Source organism: Neolamprologus brichardi, chromosome 4, assembly GCF_056152115.1.
Source record: "Neolamprologus brichardi isolate AB-2024 chromosome 4, ASM5615211v1, whole genome shotgun sequence".
Taxonomy (NCBI): domain Eukaryota; kingdom Metazoa; phylum Chordata; class Actinopteri; order Cichliformes; family Cichlidae; genus Neolamprologus; species Neolamprologus brichardi.
In genome coordinates, this window is record NC_142107.1 from 14,947,940 (window position 1) to 14,966,304 (window position 18,365).

General features: G+C 39.5%; 4 protein-coding genes across 5 annotated transcripts in view; 1 reads left to right on the plus strand and 3 right to left on the minus strand.

Annotated features, from left to right (window-relative positions):
* Positions 1–87: 87 nt before the first annotated feature.
* On the minus strand, positions 88–3,799 carry nr5a5 (nuclear receptor subfamily 5, group A, member 5). 2 transcript variants are annotated; one of them, XM_006798105.3, is made up of 7 exons: positions 3,579–3,799; positions 2,708–2,823; positions 2,291–2,432; positions 1,287–2,029; positions 992–1,111; positions 750–897; positions 88–659 (listed from the first exon to the last, which is right to left on the minus strand). In XM_006798105.3, the coding sequence occupies exons 1-7, from the start codon at positions 3,676–3,678 to the stop codon at positions 412–414; spliced, it is 1,617 nt and encodes a 538-aa protein (XP_006798168.2). In that variant the 5' UTR covers positions 3,679–3,799; the 3' UTR covers positions 88–411. The 2 variants fall into 2 exon arrangements, with proteins under 2 accessions (XP_006798168.2, XP_087696470.1); XM_087840344.1 differs by having other exon boundaries at positions 88–897.
* Positions 3,800–5,188: 1,389 nt separating this feature from the next.
* soul5 (heme-binding protein soul5) lies at positions 5,189–6,872 on the minus strand. Its single transcript, XM_006798106.3, has 7 exons — positions 6,792–6,872; positions 6,626–6,685; positions 6,421–6,502; positions 6,221–6,341; positions 5,806–5,942; positions 5,557–5,720; positions 5,189–5,400 (listed from the first exon to the last, which is right to left on the minus strand). Coding segments are annotated over exons 1-7 (660 nt in total). The 5' UTR covers positions 6,794–6,872; the 3' UTR covers positions 5,189–5,306.
* Positions 6,873–11,216: 4,344 nt separating this feature from the next.
* On the plus strand, positions 11,217–14,078 carry LOC102798162 (retinol dehydrogenase 8). Its single transcript, XM_006798107.3, has 7 exons — positions 11,217–11,341; positions 12,099–12,234; positions 12,328–12,489; positions 12,589–12,768; positions 12,861–12,954; positions 13,120–13,303; positions 13,402–14,078. Exons 2-7 carry the CDS (start codon positions 12,138–12,140, stop codon positions 13,609–13,611), a joined length of 927 nt encoding a protein of 308 aa, XP_006798170.1. The 5' UTR covers positions 11,217–11,341; positions 12,099–12,137; the 3' UTR covers positions 13,612–14,078.
* Positions 14,079–14,471: 393 nt separating this feature from the next.
* notch3 (notch receptor 3) overlaps positions 14,472–18,365 on the minus strand; it is a 28,065-nt gene continuing 24,171 nt past the window's right edge. The window contains exons 31-33 of the mRNA XM_087839884.1: positions 18,186–18,333; positions 17,984–18,081; positions 14,472–17,883 (exon numbers count right to left, since the gene is read on the minus strand). Of these exons, the coding sequence (XP_087696010.1) occupies positions 16,393–17,883; positions 17,984–18,081; positions 18,186–18,333 (1,737 nt within the window). The 3' untranslated portion in view covers positions 14,472–16,392. The remainder of the gene's footprint in view (positions 17,884–17,983; positions 18,082–18,185; positions 18,334–18,365) is intronic.

The window sequence follows — 18,365 nt, forward strand, 5'->3', positions numbered from 1 at the left end:
CATGTCTGTGAAGGTTCTATGTCATAATTTTCCTCTTAAGTACACATCAAGACTTCTGTAAAAATGGAAAACTTTATTGATGCATTTTTCTTTCCTCTTTAGACAGTTAAGCTCTTCCTGATTACTAAAAGCAACACGTTAGTGCTTGGTTCTCACATTTCTCAAGAATACTGTTAAAGAAACTGATGAGCAATTTGGCTGTGGTAACACTGCAGGCAGTAGACTTGGCCAAAGCATTGCATGGGTACGCAAATACTTCTTTGCACTGATGATCTGTGATAGATAGCTTTTCCCTTACTTTGAACAATCATAACAAGTAGTGGAAAGGTGGATGTAGAAGGCAGAAAAGAACGTACCAACTTTACAGCAGCATACTGTGGCCACTCTGGTACCACAAGTGATATCATCTTCTCAGCTGTGCTTGGTGTGCAGCATCTCTGTAAGTAGAGAGTTACAGGGCAAATCTCCTTGAAGATGGCGCTGGTACAAATAGTCCTCAATTTGCAAGCTGATGCTGCGAACTTCAGGCAGCCGAAGAAGCAACTGGCCAAACTTATCACAATGTCCTGGATGATTTCGCTGAGTGTACTCCATCAGCGCCCTGTTGACTCGCTCTTGAGTTTGCTCTACCTGCCTGCGGTTATGCACTGACTTCACATCTAGAGCAGAAAAAACCCCACACAACACAAACATAATTAACGTTGAACAAAAGCTACATTGGATATGTGTCTTCGAGAAAAATTGCTCACCGGGGTTAAATAGCACCAGGTATTTGAGACAGACAAACTCATGTCTGTCCAAGTGGAGTGCCTTAAGTTTGGATACTAGGTCCTGGGTCCTTGATACCAGGCTACTCAGTGTCACTCCTGCCTGGGAAATGATGGTTGACACCTCAATCTGCATCAGAATAAGACAAAGAATGTGCTCATTATTACTTTCATTTCTTTGAAACATTTCTAAACGTAAGAATGCAGCATTTTAAAGTAGAAACCTGTTGTCCTGTGACCAGATATATGCAGCCTTCTTTGCCATATGTCACTTGTCTACATAAGTGATCTAGTACCAGCAGCTCACTCCAACAGCTCTGCAACAGCACCATTTGGTCTTCCACCTATTGGAAAGATTTTGCGTGTAATTGCAAAGATTATACTGGATGGCCTCCATTAAGGATGCATGCATGTTAAGGAACAAATGGGATAGATCTACTCTAACAGCTAATTAATCATTGTATCGCTAGAAAAGTGTTATTAATTTCATGTGTATCCAATGAGTTAATGGTTCCTCACCATCAGCTCCTTAAAGAAGGAACTGTTTCTGGCCCACTCCACTAGGCAAAACAGAGTCTGGTCAGCCATTTTGCACATAATGCTGAATGTATTCAGACGGTCGTGCTTGCCTCGGTTGGCCTGTTCTCTCTGAAGACTGGCCAGAACTTTGGCATTCAGCTGGCTCTCATCCTGTTCCCCTTCCAACAGTTGGCTTAAGAAGTTAGGTGTAAGCGCTGATGATAGAGGGCTGGTTGGTGTTTGAGTGGGAGCCTGGGATACAGGAGTGGTTAAGCTTTTTGTTGAACAGGGTGATGATTCTAGTGTACTTCTCGGTGTGAATGAGCTGTTTGGGGTGGAATGCACTGTATAGTTTACAGGAACTGGGCTGTAGCCAAAAGGCACTTCCAGCTTCTCCTCAGGGTGTCCAGGGAAAGTGCAGTGGTACAGTCCAGGGTAAGGCAGGGATGGAGGAGTGTTCACAGTGCAGTCCAGAGACATGGGTTCACTTGACTGCCCCATGCAAGAAGTATACATGTGGGGTTGATTAACAGCTTCAGAAGTTAATGGATAACTGACGCAGCTGGTTACCACCTGGAGGTCATTTAGAGCGTGGGGACCATGTATTTGTCCAGTTTCTACCTTAATCCTGTAGGGATCAGTGTTTGAATGGTGATACACCTTTTGCTGTTTCATTTGTCTGTCCCGGCGGTAGAGGGGCCCAAATTTGTTCCTGCCTCCTCTCATACGATCTGCTCTGACCGCTGATGAGAGAACATCAAACAAATATTTAATTATAAACAAAAATAAGTAAAAGATCATCTTAAAAAAATTACAATCTCACTCCATTTAGAGTTTGCAATCATTTACATCATTTATAATCTGGGTCAGCACTGCTTTATGAGTTCTTAGATAAGTCTCAAGGGAGGCAAAAAAAACCCTTGCGTATCAGTGAAAGAGAAAGCCTGTTGCAACTGAATGGTCTATAAATTAGCTGTGAATGAAGTGGTGGCAATGTGGTGTACCTTCTTTCTTCATACCCACAGCTAAACACTTCTGGAAGCGGCAGAATGGGCAACGTTTTCTCTGAGAAAGGTTTATGGGGCACCTCTGTTGCTCTGCACAAGTGTAATGTTTGTTGTTTTGCACTGAACGTTTAAAGAAGCCCTGCAAAGAAAGAGAGAGAGGGAACCTTTATGCACACCACAAAACCATAGATATCTACATGTGCATCATTATTGTCGTAGAACTATGGGACATATGTATCTCTTAATATATCTGTAGTACCCGATTATAGCTATCTGGTGTTTACTGCAAAACCATTAATGTGTTATTTATTGCGGACTCATAAGTCACTTTGGTTTTGCAGTTAACAAAGCTAAGATGACTTTTGGTGGCATAAAAGAATGCACATTTTGCACGGCCCAAACCTTATCTTTTACCTTGCAGCTCTCACAGGTAAGAAGTCCATAGTGGTATCCTGACACTTTGTCTCCACAGACAGGACAGCTGTCCTCTGAGTCCAGTCTACTCTCTGCCTCTGTCTTTTGCTCCTGAGCTGAGGACCAGTAATATTTAATGACAAGATTTACATTATGACACAAACTTCACCCTTTGAGGGTGTTCTTCTTCTTCTTCTTTAAACAATGTTTTGTTTCAATGATATGCAAAGCTACTGCTTAAACTGAATACACTTTTCATATCAAATATTTGATGTATATAATATGTTGGAAATTAGTAAGGTTGGTAAGGTTGCAAGGAATCATGTGTGCCGTGCTAAGTATAATATTTCAAGTCATCTAAAACAGGAGGATAATTAGCAATCAGACATGAGTTAGAATTTTGTAAATCCTGAGTGGCTAAAGAGACTAGAATGCTGTGCTGCTGAAGTGTAAAAGTGTCATCTAACAGGGTTTATTGCCCAGCTGCTGAAAGAACAGTGGGCAGGACCATCGCTTTGCTGTAGACAGTACCTTATCACTGGGCTTGATTTGCTTGACTATGATCACAGATATGACCCTTACATAATATCCAGAACTATTCTCTCTATCTCCTCTATCACCAAAGGGAATCTTCTGGGAACCACTTTAAAACCTTTTTGTTTGTTTTGTTACTCTAAATGTGTTTTTTCAAATGAAAGTGACTACTGTTTTTCATAATATACATTTACAGACAATGTTAAAACCTGCTTCAACTTTCAAAGTATGAACCTTTTTAACACAGGTAGTTTCACAAAACATTTTTAAAATATATCTATTGACACCTACATGCCAGTTCACTATTGACCCATAGCCACTTTCATCTAGTACTCACATGTTGATGATCCCTCCAAATCGATCAAATCCTCTGGATAGTTACCAGGGTGGTGAACAAGAGGCTGGTGCTGCTGTAGGTGATAACCTGGTAGATCCATTTTGATAAGTGGGACATGGACTCAGCCCAGGTTGAACTTCATTGTAGCAGAGATCAGGAGACCGCAGACACTGCAGGTGGCAGGTGAGCAGGCCCAACCAGCGGCTGTGGACTGATCTTGTTTAAGGCCTACATGTGGACTTCGATCTATAGTGAGTGTCATAAAACCTCTCCTGATTGGCACTCCTACCAGCTAGTCTGTCAGCAAGCAAGCCAATCAACCCCACATAGGTTGATAAGTCAAATAGCCACCTGCTGGAATCTTCCTGTAGTGAAATCACGCCAGTATCATTAAGGTACTCTGAGCTCACCTGATAAGAATCATTTAGTACACATAATCACTTTATTCAAACTACAGACATTCTGATTTTATTTGTCATTCCCTCCATTATACTTGTAATTCTGAGCTGATAATGTAGGGTTTGGGTGAATGAAGATCTGATGCTAGGGTCAGTGTTATAGAAAAGACTCAAAATGAATTTGCAGTGACATGGAAATATAATTACACAGGTTTTACCAGCAGAATGCACTGATAATTCTATGCAAAGATGTATTCTAAATTTAAAGAATAAGGAGGAATTTATGCCTTTATTGCCTTTATGAGCAATATTTTATTTAAAAGAGTATCAACAGAATTATTTAACTTTTGGATAGTTTGATGAATTGGTTACCAACCTAATGATCAATCTCTTTCAAAGAGTCATAGTGTGTAAATTGAGAAATTTAGTGTAGTATGATTTCTTTGTATTCTTTTAAAATGTAATTATTGGTCCATTTAACCTCTTTATGTAGTGTTATTTATTTAAAACCCATCTCAGAGTTGTTTCATTTAATCAGTGTGTAATGTCAAAGTAATTAGCTGACAGACATCTGGAATGACATCCCAGGAATGTAGTGGGGTATTTGTATTTGTATAAAGTAGTGTTTCCTTTAAAGTATGCATCAGTGGATCATTAAGTAGCAAACAATGTATCTCCAACAACAGCAACATTATATATTCTTAGTATAACATGAAAAAATCCTTTCAGAGAAGGAGAAACTACAGATGGCAATTGTAATATCCAAAATTTTAAACTATGCTACAGGTGATAAGAGGCTACAAAGCAGTAAAACGCATTAGAATGTTTTCGTGACCTTTATTCCAAAGCCAAGGGCAGGTGGTCATGGCACCCATTAACTAGTAAACAAATTATGACATTCCAAAGAAAAAAGGGGTCTCTTTACTTTTCTAAGTGGCATGTTAAGCTCACAGCCTTTGTTCAGTGTCCTCCTTCCTTCATTTAAATGCAAAGTACTGCAAAAGTAGCTAAAATATGCAAAGACCGAAGCCCTGGGAAGCGTTTGGAATTCTGGATGCAGTTGTGCAGCCTAATAGTGTCATCTAGTGGCATTGAGTAGTACTGCTAAACACGACTGGGATTGGATACTTGTGGGTTATTTTTTTCATTCAGTATTGTCACTGCAGCTGTTGTAAGATCAACAGAGGTGGATTGATTAGAAAGAATCAAGAGTCAATGCTAAAAGTTTTATTAAAAGAAGGAAATCACAGACAAGCTGCTGTTAATCCACAGGAATACGGTGCATTCAACTTATATTTTTGCATGGGTCTTACAATTCACAATGAGTCAATTAATCAGTTTCCTCACTGCTTTTTTCTTCACACACCGGCTCGTCCTCAACAGCAAACCAGACCTCGTTGTGGCGGTTAAACATCCTCATTGGACTGCAAGAAACATGACAGACCACAGAGAAACACGGAACACAGGGACGCACACAGACACAGATTCACATTAGAATAATCAAGAAAATAGTTTAAACTGAAGCTGTTTTTGATGCTTTCTTTCACATGTTTTTCTTCTAATGATGGCGATTACTTTACCTGTTGTACCCAACAGCACAGTGGGGTTCTTTTTTGTATTTTGCTTTAACTGAATCAAGAGTTTTACTCAGGTCGTTAGCATTACTGCTGTCAGAAAAGGTCGTCATCCATCCTCCGTAGCTAGATGCATACACTTTCATATCTGGAGTGTCAGCGATGTACACCTGCAAATCATGATGAAACTATCTGTCATCAAATAATTTCCTATTAAATATTTGCCACTAATTTTTTTTAGTTTAAAAAACATACGTCTGAATTAGTAGGTTTGGGAGGATTTTCCTGATGTTCCGACGGCAGCAGGAAACTCATTGTGTAGATGCCCATTTGCCAAAATCTCTTGTTTGGTATTTTCACAACAACGGGACTGGTCATTTGAATTTTCTTTCCTGGATGCAAACAGAATTTTTTTTTTTTTTTTACTAAAATATCCAATAAAACCACGAGACTACCACTGCTCCCTGAATATAACCAAATACAGTAATTATGTTTGGTCAAAGGCCATTTTAAATTTAGACGTGTCACGTGTTCAAAACTGGCTTAAACCCCCCATATATATATATTGTATTTTATGAAAAGAAACCCCATTTACAAATAGCTGTTAGCTGTGTTCATATACACGGGGTTAATAGAGTATTGAAACACAATTAGATAAACACATACGCACCCATCTGGTTCTCACCACTGATGTATTTGAACAGTCGATTAAATGCTACTGGTATTGCCATTTCCAGGAAGAAGGATTTCTCATTAGTTGAGACCCATTTCACAGAGTCATAGTGACGCACCTGAAATACATGAACAAACATATTTTAACTGGTGTTTTTATAACTTTGCTACACCTAAAATATGAAAAAAATATTTTACCTCATAATCCTTGGTCTTACAAATCAAATCGAACAGCAGGCACTCTGGTGTCTCAGTGCAGAAGCTTAACTCAGAGGAGTTGCTGTGAAGTTACAGAGGAAAATGCTTTTTAAAGCAGTTTTACAAGTCCTTAGCAACAACTACCTGTGATAGGTATTGACTAAACCTGTGCTCACTATCTTTAGTTCAAATTCAGGTCTCTTACCCAACTCTGGCTTCAGCTGTTAGAACCAGAAGAAAACAAACAAGTCCTGAAACAAAAATCCTGAAAGGCACATTTAAAGTTACTTTGCTTGTCTATTTGATTTACTTCTTACATTATATAGGGTTATTTGCTTTAAAGACCTTCTGGAAATTAAAATTGTACTTACATTGTGGCTGACTGTTGTCTGCTTTCAAAAATGGAATGTCTGCAGTCTTGTCCAGTGCTCTGGTTATAAAGAGCTGGTTATGAAAACTGACCACTCCCTAAAGCTAGAACACAAAACACCCAAAGGAGTAACAGAGGGAATACAAAACAGTAACAAGAGAATCTGGCAGGAATTATGTGTTGCTTAGCTGTTATGAAACCTCTTTCATAACATCCAATAACATCTATCAAATTCAGATGATTAGGAGATGAAATATTATCTCTACTATTCTGTACCAGCGAGTCAACACAGTACAGCATTTAACATAAGCCCTCAGAGTGGAGCTAATATTTTTCACTAACTTTATGCAACATCAGGTGAGGGTAAATTAGACTAGTGTTAACAGTTTTGTAACACAGAACATCAGGAACATAAAATATAACAAAATAAGGATAATTAAATAAGTTTCAGATCCAGTGGCTAAACTTTGATATAAGTAAAATTACCTTTGCAATAATGATTAGTATTAAGTGGAATTAATATTAGGTTCAAACTTGAACAAATCGGATCCCAAGAGTGCCACAATAGTTGGTACAAATTGTGACTGAACATTATGTGAAGCATTAGCTCAAATATTCAAAATGAATAGTTCTCATGCAGTATTATTTTCTTTCAAATTGTGAAAAAATGTCTTAGGTTACCCCCTGGCACTGGTATACACATTTAAACAGAGACAAGGAAGTACCTGAGACATAATGATGAACCATATTAGTGTTCATGTCTCAAGAGAATTCACATTGTACCTTTTGTTGGTACAGATCGCGTGATATGTGTTTTGCACCCTCAGAACACCAATTTCTTCTTTCTTTCTATTCAGGTTGCATGACACCGAATGGGGTTGTCCCCATTCGGTGTCATGCAACCTGAATACAACAGAAACTTGGATTTAAATGTTTGTCCTTTTGTTGTTAAGAAAAAGAATACAAAAAAAGAGAAAATCCTTAAACTTGAGTATTGAGTTAGTTGTTGGTCGTGTTGTTGTAAGTCTGCAGTTCTTGCTGGTTGACTGTTATGTAGCTACTGGGATACTTAATCCAACCCTTGTTCTTTCTAACTGTAAAGCAAATAAACATCTGTCATGCAAGAAGTAGTAATCCTAAACTGAACCCTTTTTCATCTTAATAGTGCTGTGAGCCCACAGTGCACAGTGTGGTATTTCCTTCCTTTTTCTAGTCTGAAAGGACCCATCTGGTTCTGCAGATGTGTAGAGTATATTTAAAGCATTTGAGCATGAAGGTTTTTTTGGGTTTTTTTTTTTTTTTTTTTACATGTGCATGCAAGCTGACTGGTTTGCCCAAGAGGAAATAGTCATTGCTATCATTCAAAGCAGTGTGAACCCTATAAATATTATAAAAAAAGAATATGATTTTATTCTTTTCACGACCAATTCATGTAACTTGAAACAAATGACTCCACTTCTAAACATGCACTTCCACGTTATTGTCTGTCATAGTTGCCTCTTATAAATGTGAATGTAAACTTTAGGGTGAACCTCGCCCCAAGTAACCTTTTCTTTTCACAGAAAGATACAAACAGTCACTAAACTAAACTCTAGGAATCCTTGTGTATGGTTTTCTTGTTTGTCATTCATGACAAGTTATAACAAAGTTTATAATTTATAGACATAATGTCTTATAAACGTATGCTAAACTGACAGGAATGTTTGAAATAGGCACATTCAATGAAAAATTATGCAGTTACACCCTGACACATCATAACAGTTTAAAACTTCTCAGCTTCGGAAATGGAACATTGCCTTATAAACATCAATTTTGTGATATAACTATAAGATGACAAACAGTGTTTGCTGGCAGATGTTCAAAATGTTGTAGAATGTGCAACAGAGAGCAGTAAACTACTCTAACATGTCCTACCCCCAACACACACAGAGAGAGAGACACCCACCCAAACAAACAAATGAAGAAACAAACCAAAAAATAAACCAAAAACTTCTCTTTGTAAAACTGTCCCTTTAAACACTTATTAAGAGCACATTTTCTATTGTTATGCAACAGCTGAACGGTATGTTTCCCCTGCCAGGGCAGAATATTAGAATATAACACAAATGATTAACCTTACAGCGACATTACTTCTTGTGACGGTATGTATATATGTATATACTCAGAAAGATATACAATTTTCTCTTTGCCATGACACTGTGTTTTTGTCTGTGGGTGAAAACTTTTTTAAACACAGCCCTTCTACGCAAATACTCATATCCGTACATTGGATATTCTCAGCATTTGCACCTCAAATATACAGGGAGTGCAGAATTATTAGGCAAGTTGTATTTTTGAGGAATAATTTTATTATTGAACAACAACCATGTTCTCAATGAACCCAAAAAACTCATTAATATCAAAGCTGAATGTTTTTGGAAGTAGTTTTTAGTTTGTTTTTAGTTTTAGCTATTTTAGGGGGATATCTGTGTGTGCAGGTGACTATTACTGTGCATAAATATTAGGCAACTTAACAAAAAACAAATATATACCCATTTCAATTATTTATTTTTACCAGTGAAACCAATATAACATCTCCACATTCACAAATATTCATTTCTGACATTCAAAAACAAAACAAAAACAAATCAGCGACCAATATAGCCACCTTTCTTTGCAAGGACCCTCAAAAGCCTGCCATCCATGGATTCTGTCAGTGTTGTGATCTGTTCACCATGCACATTGCGTGCAGCAGCAACCACAGCCTCCCAGACACTGTTCAGAGAGGTGTACTGTTTTCCCTCCTTGTAAATCTCACATTTGATGATGGACCACAGGTTCTCAATGGGGTTCAGATCAGGTGAACAAGGAGGCCATGTCATTAGTTTTTCTTCTTTTATACCCTTTCTTGCCAGCCACGCTGTGGAGTACTTGGACGCGTGTGATGGAGCATTGTCCTTCATGAAAATCATGTTTTTCTTGAAGGATGCAGACTTCTTCCTGTACCACTGCTTGAAGAAGGTGTCTTCCAGAAACTGGCAGTAGGACTGGGAGTTGAGCTTGACTCCATCCTCAACCCGAAAAGGCCCCACAAGCTCATCTTTGATGATACCAGCCCAAACCAGTACTCCACCTCCACCTTGCTGGCGTCTGAGTCGGACTGGAGCTCTCTGCCCTTTACCAATCCAGCCACGGGCCCATCCATCTGGCCCATCAAGACTTACTCTCATTTCATCAGTCCATAAAACCTTAGAAAAATCAGTCTTGAGATATTTCTTGGCCCAGTCTTGACGTTTCAGCTTGTGTGTCTTGTTCAGTGGTGGTCGTCTTTCAGCCTTTCTTACCTTGGCCATGTCTCTGAGTATTGCACACCTTGTGCTTTTGGGCACTCCAGTGATGTTGCAGCTCTGAAATATGGCCAAACTAGTGGCAAGTGGCATCTTGGCAGCTGCACGCTTGACTTTTCTCAGTTCATGGGCAGTTATTTTGCGCCTTGGTTTTTCCACACGCTTCTTGCGACCCTGTTGACTATTTTGAATGAAACGCTTGATTGTTCGATGATCACGCTTCAGAAACTTTGCAATTTTGAGACTGCTGCATCCCTCTGCAAGATATCTCACTATTTTTGACTTTTCTGAGCCTGTCAAGTCCTTCTTTTGACCCATTTTGCCAAAGGAAAGGAAGTTGCCTAATAATTATACACACCTGATACAGGGTGTTGATGTCATTAGACCACACCCCTTCTCATTACAGAGATGCACATCACCTAATATGCTTAATTGGTAGTAGGCTTTCGAGCCTATACAGCTTGGAGTAAGACAACATGCATGAAGAGGATGATGTGGACAAAATACTCATTTGCCTAATAATTCTGCACTCCCTGTAAACAGACATTAGACGAGATTCAGAAAAACTGCTTCATTGAAAAGAGTGATTTGAAACTAAGGAAAAAACACCAAGTATGCAACTTCATAGATCCTGTAACACTAACACATTATTACTTCACCTTTTTGAGTTAGTAGCTGAACTATTTTCAGTAATGCGCACTGTAACCATTTCATTATAGTGGTAACCTCTGAAGCCTGTTGATGTAACCTCCAGCCCTGACTTCAGGAAAACAAGTGTGACCTATAGTGGTTACAATGACGAACTGCAACAGCATTTTGAATAAGGGTATGAATGTGGTATTTTCCATGGACTACAACAGGAGACCTAGATCTCGTTTTACAGTAAACTTTGTTAACCATTGTTTTTTTTGTTTTTTTTAGAACATTTCGTTTTACATTTATATAATTATTAACATTTTAAGGGCATAAGGCTGCTACAGGAGCAGCAACAACCACGGCGTGGCTGCTGTTTTCAACGGAGCTGTTGTTGGCTAAAAAACTACAACACCCATGTACTGCGTCGGCCTGACTGACCTTAGATAATCACTGGGCTTATGTAGCCGTGTCCCAGTCTTGTCTCTGCTCTCCGAATGCTGCGCTACGAAGTTGAGCGAGCTACTAGTTTATTACTGTCTCTTTATTTCCCATATCCACTGTTGTGAAGAAAGCGCGGTTCGCTCCACAGGTTGGTATATTACAATATCAACTACAAACAAAACTACATGCCTCTAGGGTTCGACTTGAATGTGGTTAACTCGTCCTGTAGGGATTTACAGTGTCTGCTGCAGGCTATTCATTCTGCAGTGATAGTTTATGTTGACTCACTACAAATTGTATACCAAGTACTTTGCTTTACCACAGTTTACTTTATTAATTAACATTGAAATGTTATAGTCTAATTATACTTAACTGTGTTACGGAAAAAATATTGTTTTTTTATTTCAATAAATTTGTCTTGGGATGCCGTGAGACTTAATATATAACCACAAAGCAATACTATCTTTAACAAAAAAACCCCCCTAAAACCGCTTCTTTAAAATAACTCTTTATAATATGTCCTTATGTGAATATCTGTTGGTTACATTCTGAATAAAAAGGTGTTGGGCTTTGGTAAGGCAGCCAAACATTCCAGCACACATTAAGCAGATTAGGGCCAATGCAATCTTTTAACAAATAACAAAGGCACTCTAGTCTTAATATCACTTCACATGGACACAGATAGCCTCTCACAAGAAGTGACCTATTGTTAAATATTTTTTAAGTTAATCAGTAAATTGCCAACCAGTGCATGATGTGTGTGATCAGTTTTTGCTGTTTTATATATATATAGGTTTTGAAGCTGTCTATATGCCAATAGAGTAATTACTACAAAGACTTTACATTGGCTGAAGAATATTCCTTTAATAATATTTCTCTTTTCTCAACATTGCTTGACTGACCAGTCAAGACCACCTGAACCTTTAGGTCAAAGATCAACGAGCATGGCGACCCGGAGGGTGCTGGTGACTGGGTGTTCTTCTGGCATTGGCTTGGCTGTGGCTGCACGGCTGGCCAAAGATGAACTGAGGCGGTTTAAAGGTCAGCTGATCAGTCTTTGCTTATAGTACAGGTAGGTGGTAGAAGTAACCATCATTGCTGACAGTCAGTGTGTTCCCTCTCTATCTGAGGCAGTGGTTGCCACCATGAGAGATCTTGGGAAACGGGGACCCTTGGAGAAAGCAGCAGGCGATTCCTTAAACAAAACCCTCGAAATCAAAGAGTTGGATGCCTGCTGTGAAACTTCCATCAAAGAATGTATTAACAGCCTGCCGAACAGACGGGTGGATGTTCTTGGTTTGTTTTTCCTCCATCTTGTAGATAAGCTTTAATTGAATTCAACATTTCTTTTTACAAGTATACAGTTTGAAAGCATAGTGTATTCTGTTGTTACAGTAAACAATGCTGGTGTTGGCATGATTGGGCCACTGGAGTGCCAGAGTATCGATGCAATGAAGGAGCTGTTTGACACAAATTTCTTTGGCCTGGTGCGTCTGGTGAAAGAGGTGTTGCCTGACATGAAGCAGCGACAGAGTGGCCACATTGTGGTGATGAGCAGTGTCATGGGACTACAGGGTGTGTTTGTTTGTGCTGATAAAAAACTTCAGAACATGCATACAATGTAGAAAAAACTAAAAGCTAACATCTTTCATAATATTTCCAACCAGGACTTCTGTTCAACGATGTCTACTCTGCATCCAAATTTGCTGTGGAAGGATTTTGTGAAAGTCTGGCAGTGCAAGCAATGAAGTTTAACATCAAGTGATTACATGTCCTGAAACATACTACAGCATTAAAAAATGCAGCCAGCCCACAACTAAAACTTGAGTTATCAGTAAGCCCACATTGGCAAAATATTAAAAACTTAATGAGTGTAAAGGGACAGTGGTCTTAATGTTATTTTTTTTTTTATATCCTTGTTCGAAGGACAACTCTAGTAGAACCTGGCCCTGTGGTGACGGAGTTTGAAAGGAAAATGTACGAAAGTGCTGAGAAGATGGATCTATCAGGGACGGATGAAGAGACTGCCAGGATATTCAGGGAACTTTACCTCCCATACTCTAAAGAAATCTTTACTTCTTTAAGTCAGACACCAGAGGAAGTGGCCGAGGCAAGTGGTTAAAATTGTGTTTTTAAAGGTACGGTAAAATAACGTGTTTTTTAGTGAAAACTTATGAATGTTTTAATTTTTTTGCTTTTATTTTTCAGCAAACAGTTAACGTGATCACGGCCAAGGACCCTCCTCTGCGTCACCAGACCAACAAAGTGTACATGCCCATGACTGCCCTGAAGCATGCAGATCCAACTGGCCGACTGCCTCTGCACACGTTCTACAAGATGATCTTTAAACATGACCGCGTGTTTAGCGCTACGCTGGGGCTTCTGCGCCTTCTGCAGAGGAGGGCAGGAAAGAAATGATTCTGTGAATATGAGGATTCTATTGTTGCACAGTTTAGAAGTATTATTCACGTGAAGATAATTCTCGAGAGCGATAGCTATGACTTTATTATATTATATTTTATTATATTATACTATATTATTTTATTTAAAACACCCAACTGTAAGGTGATATATAGTTTCTTTCTGAGCAAAGGTGTTTATCATTTTATCAGTACAGTAGTAACTGAAAAAGTTGTGTTTATTACTAATTTGTGTAATATTTATGTACTTAACTACTAAGATTTCTGTCATACTCTTAATTTTAGATAAAACAAGAACTACTTCACTGTTATGATGCTAACAAAATCTAAAGGCAAAACTATTAAAACGATGTACTTGATTATATAAATTACATGCCTTTGATTGAACCTTTTTGCAGATAGAATACAAGAGTTGAGTGGATCTCAAAATAAATGTTGTGAATGCAAGTAATAAAAGAGCAATGATTTAACATTTGAAATTAATGTTTGGGTCTCACCTCCACTGCGATAAGTTCCTGAGAATAGTCCTAATTGTATTTTGAGCAATCCTAGAGGTAAAGTTAGACAACTGATAGACATTATCAGCTGGCCACTTACATACACTGTATAACAGTATTTTCATATATATGTTATTTGATAGGCATCAACCAGAATTTTTTTCTTTTTAAAAGAACATAATGTGGAAAATATGTTTGGGATAATTGAGTAACAGTGCCATCACATAGTTTGTCTAGCATAGCAACTCGAACAGGAGGTATCTAAAACTTTAATGTAAAAAGAGTGGACATTTGTACATTAACATTAAATTTATGTTAACTATTAACTAACGTGTAAAAAAAAATCAGTCACAGCCTCAGCTTGAAATAATGCTAAATGAAGTACATTTTATTTTTGTCCTTTTAGTACACAACAATCATTTTAGAAACAATATTTCTCAAGCAATGATCTACCCAGAACAAACATATTTACAAACAGAACTTGAGAGATTGAAATGTACAAAACACTTAGTGCGGCCTGGTAGAGAAATTGTAAAACAAGTTATATATAAAAATAAACAAATAAACAGCCAAAAAACTGTTTTCATTGTAAGTAAGATGTGAACTGGACTGTGAACATGTTTCTCAGGTCTGGCAGAACAGTAGCTGATTCTATAATGAACAGAATAAACAATAAATGAAAGATATAATAAGTCTATGACACACTAAAGTGGTGGCCAACTTATTTCTGTTCATGTTGTCACAAAATAAACATGCGAAACTTACTTTTGTAAAATTCTACTATTATTATCTGACTTTATGTTGAAATGCCCACAAAATGTTAAGGATGTCACAATGAAATAAAAGACTTGGTCAACTCTCGGTTAGCTAAATGACAGTGTCATCTCAGAATTTAGCAAAAAAGTTATAGGGAACAACACTACATGGTAGTGTTTTTTTCCTTGGGTCTATTTTAACATTCATCTTAAGATGCAACCACATAGCCCCTGGACTGATACTACTGTAGATGCAGGGGCACTATCCCACTGCATGCCATAAAACACCTCCCTGAGGAGTGACAGGGCATAAGCAGTTACAACCCAGTAGCCACGCCTTCATGCTGACCACTACGTCACCGTAGACAAGGTGAGAGTGCCACCGAGATCTTAACTGCTGCAAATAGTCCATTTAGTCTGATCAGGGACATCACAAGCTTAACAAATTCTGCTAGTCTGTGTTCTGTTCTGTGCTGGATCCCACTGAGTGGTGCAGAATCCAGACTCAATAAGACCAGCAACACGGAGGAATGTTTTGCAGGGAAGACTAAAAAAAATAGCAGCTGATACAAGCAAAGCTTAGCATATCTGAAATGGTGTTTAAAAAAATATACAGAATATAAAGCAAAGTAAAACATAACGGCAGTGAGCGGCTGATTTTATAGGCAAAACAGTTCTGTTTGAAACATATTTCTTTTAAAGTGAATATAAACATGCCTTAAAACTGAAGCTATCAAGGTTGGCAGTACATACACTTCAGTGTCAGTAAGAAGCTACAAATGGAAGCATTAACTAAAACTTTACTCTGCTGACCTCATTTTGAAAGGTGATAAAGAAAATTACCATGGATTAAATGCCACCCATATATTATAAATATCCATTTTAATAATTTTGTACCGGACGCACACTTGCCCTATTGGGCTGGTCGTTTGAAGTGCTTTAGAGACACTTATCTACATTCTTGTTCATAATACTAATATGGAAAACCACAAATCAGCTGAAGATATCACAATTGCAGGGCAATTCTTGAAATGTTTTTGTTTTTTGTTTTTCATTTCAATCTGTTTTTAATCTTGGGGTGACACTTTATATGAGTAGCTAGGACAGAGAAAAAGAACTAAAAAGTAGTTTAGATAAGACAATAAATAAAAATAAATGAATTCCCTTCAGCATTTCACTTTTCCTCTTATCTACTTTTAAATGTTTGTTAGTTTTTAGGAATGTCCCAAGTCTTTGAAATGAAAGACTTGGTTTTCTTCATATACTTTTTTTTATAATAAAAAACAAGTCCATCTGTGACAGAATTACTTCATTAAATTGTCTGCTGTTTTTTCAGACAACACACATATCCCTTTACTTTTTTTCTCTGCAAAATCGACCAGCAGACAATCCTCGTGATAAGCAGTCAATCCAAATCCAATGAAAATCTTGGAAACAGGCTGACACATAAAAACACAGACAGACCCAAGAGCCAGTCCTCAAATTCTTTCACCCTTGGTCCATTTTCAAGCAGAGGCTATATGATCTTCATGCAAAAACTTGCATCTTGCCATTGGCCTCTGGAATTTGAGTAATTTGGGTCTGGGCAGGGACAGCAACTGCTGGGCTGGGTGTGGAATCCGACCAATCGGAGACGCAGTGAGGAGAAGGACTGGACCAGTGCTCAGGAGACTCTGGAGACGGTGTCAGGTAAGGGTGCTCACTGGGCAAATGAGGGTAATGCTTGGGTGTGGCATCCATTGTGGATGAATAGCTGTGCTGGGAGGGAGGGGTAGGATAATCCTCCTTTCCTGCCATGCTACCACTAGGCTGGGAGGGGAGAGCCTGAGCTGGCTGAGCTGCTGATGTGGCTGCCTGGGGGACCTGAGCAGGAGGCTGTGGCTGGGAGGACTGCTGAGGCATCTGCTGCTGCTGGAAGAAGGCTGGTGGGGCCTGTGATGTCTGGGGTGTTGGTGGGGCGGAAGCCATGCTTTGCTGGTTGGTAATGTTGTGATTCATGAGCTGTTGCTGTGGTTGCTGCTGTTGCTGCTGCTGTTGCTCAGCAATCAAAGGCAGCTTTACAGGGCTTATAGTGGGTGTGGAGGTAACAGGTGTTGGCTGCAGCATGGGATTACGGTAGATCTGCTGTTGGTGCATCAGCATGCCCTGTTGCTGCATGGCTGGACTCTGGGGGTGCATGCCTGCCTGGCTGCTCTGCACAATATTCACTACCTGTTGACCACATTGGGATGAAGGGGGCATGCGATTGTGCCAATCAAAGGGCACGCTGACAGGACTGACCATGCCCATATTTAGCCCCATCTGGCTTGAATTCAGCACATAGCCATGGTTGATATCTGACGTCATAGAGACGCGTCCCTGCAAGGACATTCCTCCACTTCCTAGATCATTGAGTTGGGCTAGAGACACTGCAAAGGGGCCACCTCCCTCTAACATGCTGCCATGTACCATCGGGGTGTTTGGCACAGACACTGATGGGTGGAAAAGCCCTGGTGACTGCATGGCGACTGGAGACGTGGGGTTGGTGATGTAGCCAGCATTGCTAGCTCCCCCATGAGGTGAGTCCAGCGAGTCAACTGGGGACAGAGTAACTGAGCTCTCCAGTAAGGCACTCTGCATGTCCAGGGTTAGCTTCTTATTGCGGGCCTTCACTGACTCCTTCAGGCTAGCGGCATGCTGGCCTCCCAGGCTAGAACCTTTGGCTCCAGGCCGACGGTTTTTCTTACCCTGTGGGGTGTTCTTCAGATTAGGTAGAAAAGCGCTGGGAGGGCACATAAGAGGAGACAAGGTGTGTCCCCCAGTGAGGTGGTGACCTGCTCCGCCATGGCCCTGGGGGCTCCTCACCGTGTTATATTCATCAAGAAGCTGTACAATGTCATGATGCATACGCTCTTGAGCAATGTCTCTTGGCAGCCTGTCCATGTGGTCTGTGATTTCTCTGTTTGCAAAGTGAGCCAGCAACACCTTCACAGCCTGACAGCTGCCCTCACGGGCTGCAAGAAACAGTGGGGTTTCCTCCTGAAAAAAAAAAAAATTAACAGAGATTGTTAGATACAAACACGTATAAAGGTGCAGTTGTGAAAAAGTGTCTTAAAAACAATATAGAAGAATGACATACCTTAAGATCTTGCATATCTTTGTTTGCACCATTCTTGAGCAAGGCAATAGTGGCATCCACATTATTGACGGCAGCAGCCCAGTGCAAGGCAGATTTACCTGAGACACAACAAACAATTCAAATCAAGAGAAATGATTTCAGTATAATGAATGAATTAGGAATGCATGCATTAGGACATGTGTGACAAATGGCACATACTTACCCAACTCATCAACTGCATTAACATCTGCATGGCACGTGATGAGCTCCTCTACCATGCCCTCTACTGCCAGCCGTGCAGCCAAGATTAGTGCTGTTGATCCGTCGTACATACGTGAGTCAAGATCCGTGGCTCGGTTTCTGATCAGAATCTAGAAGTGTGTGACAGATTAAATTTTAAATT

What these genes read in the sequence shown, in the direction of transcription:
- nr5a5 (XM_087840344.1), bottom strand. Translation starts at nt 3,678, where the DNA reads ATGGATCTACCAGGTTATCACCTACAGCAGCACCAGCCTCTTGTTCAC. An exon ending in CCTTCTTTAAGGAGCTGATG is followed by an intron (nt 1,112 to 1,286) that starts GTGAGGAACCAT and finishes TCTTTCCAATAG; the next exon opens with GTGGAAGACCAAATGGTGCT. An exon ending in ATCTGGTCACAGGACAACAG is followed by an intron (nt 898 to 991) that starts GTTTCTACTTTA and finishes ATTCTGATGCAG; the next exon opens with ATTGAGGTGTCAACCATCAT.
- soul5 (XM_006798106.3), bottom strand. An exon ending in GTAAGACCAAGGATTATGAG is followed by an intron (nt 6,342 to 6,420) that starts GTAAAATATTTT and finishes CATGTATTTCAG; the next exon opens with GTGCGTCACTATGACTCTGT. An exon ending in CCAAACCTACTAATTCAGAC is followed by an intron (nt 5,721 to 5,805) that starts GTATGTTTTTTA and finishes CATGATTTGCAG; the next exon opens with GTGTACATCGCTGACACTCC.
- LOC102798162 (XM_006798107.3), top strand. Translation starts at nt 12,138, where the DNA reads ATGGCGACCCGGAGGGTGCTGGTGACTGGGTGTTCTTCTGGCATTGGC. An exon ending in CAGACGGGTGGATGTTCTTG is followed by an intron (nt 12,490 to 12,588) that starts GTTTGTTTTTCC and finishes CTGTTGTTACAG; the next exon opens with TAAACAATGCTGGTGTTGGC. An exon ending in CACCAGAGGAAGTGGCCGAG is followed by an intron (nt 13,304 to 13,401) that starts GCAAGTGGTTAA and finishes TTTATTTTTCAG; the next exon opens with CAAACAGTTAACGTGATCAC.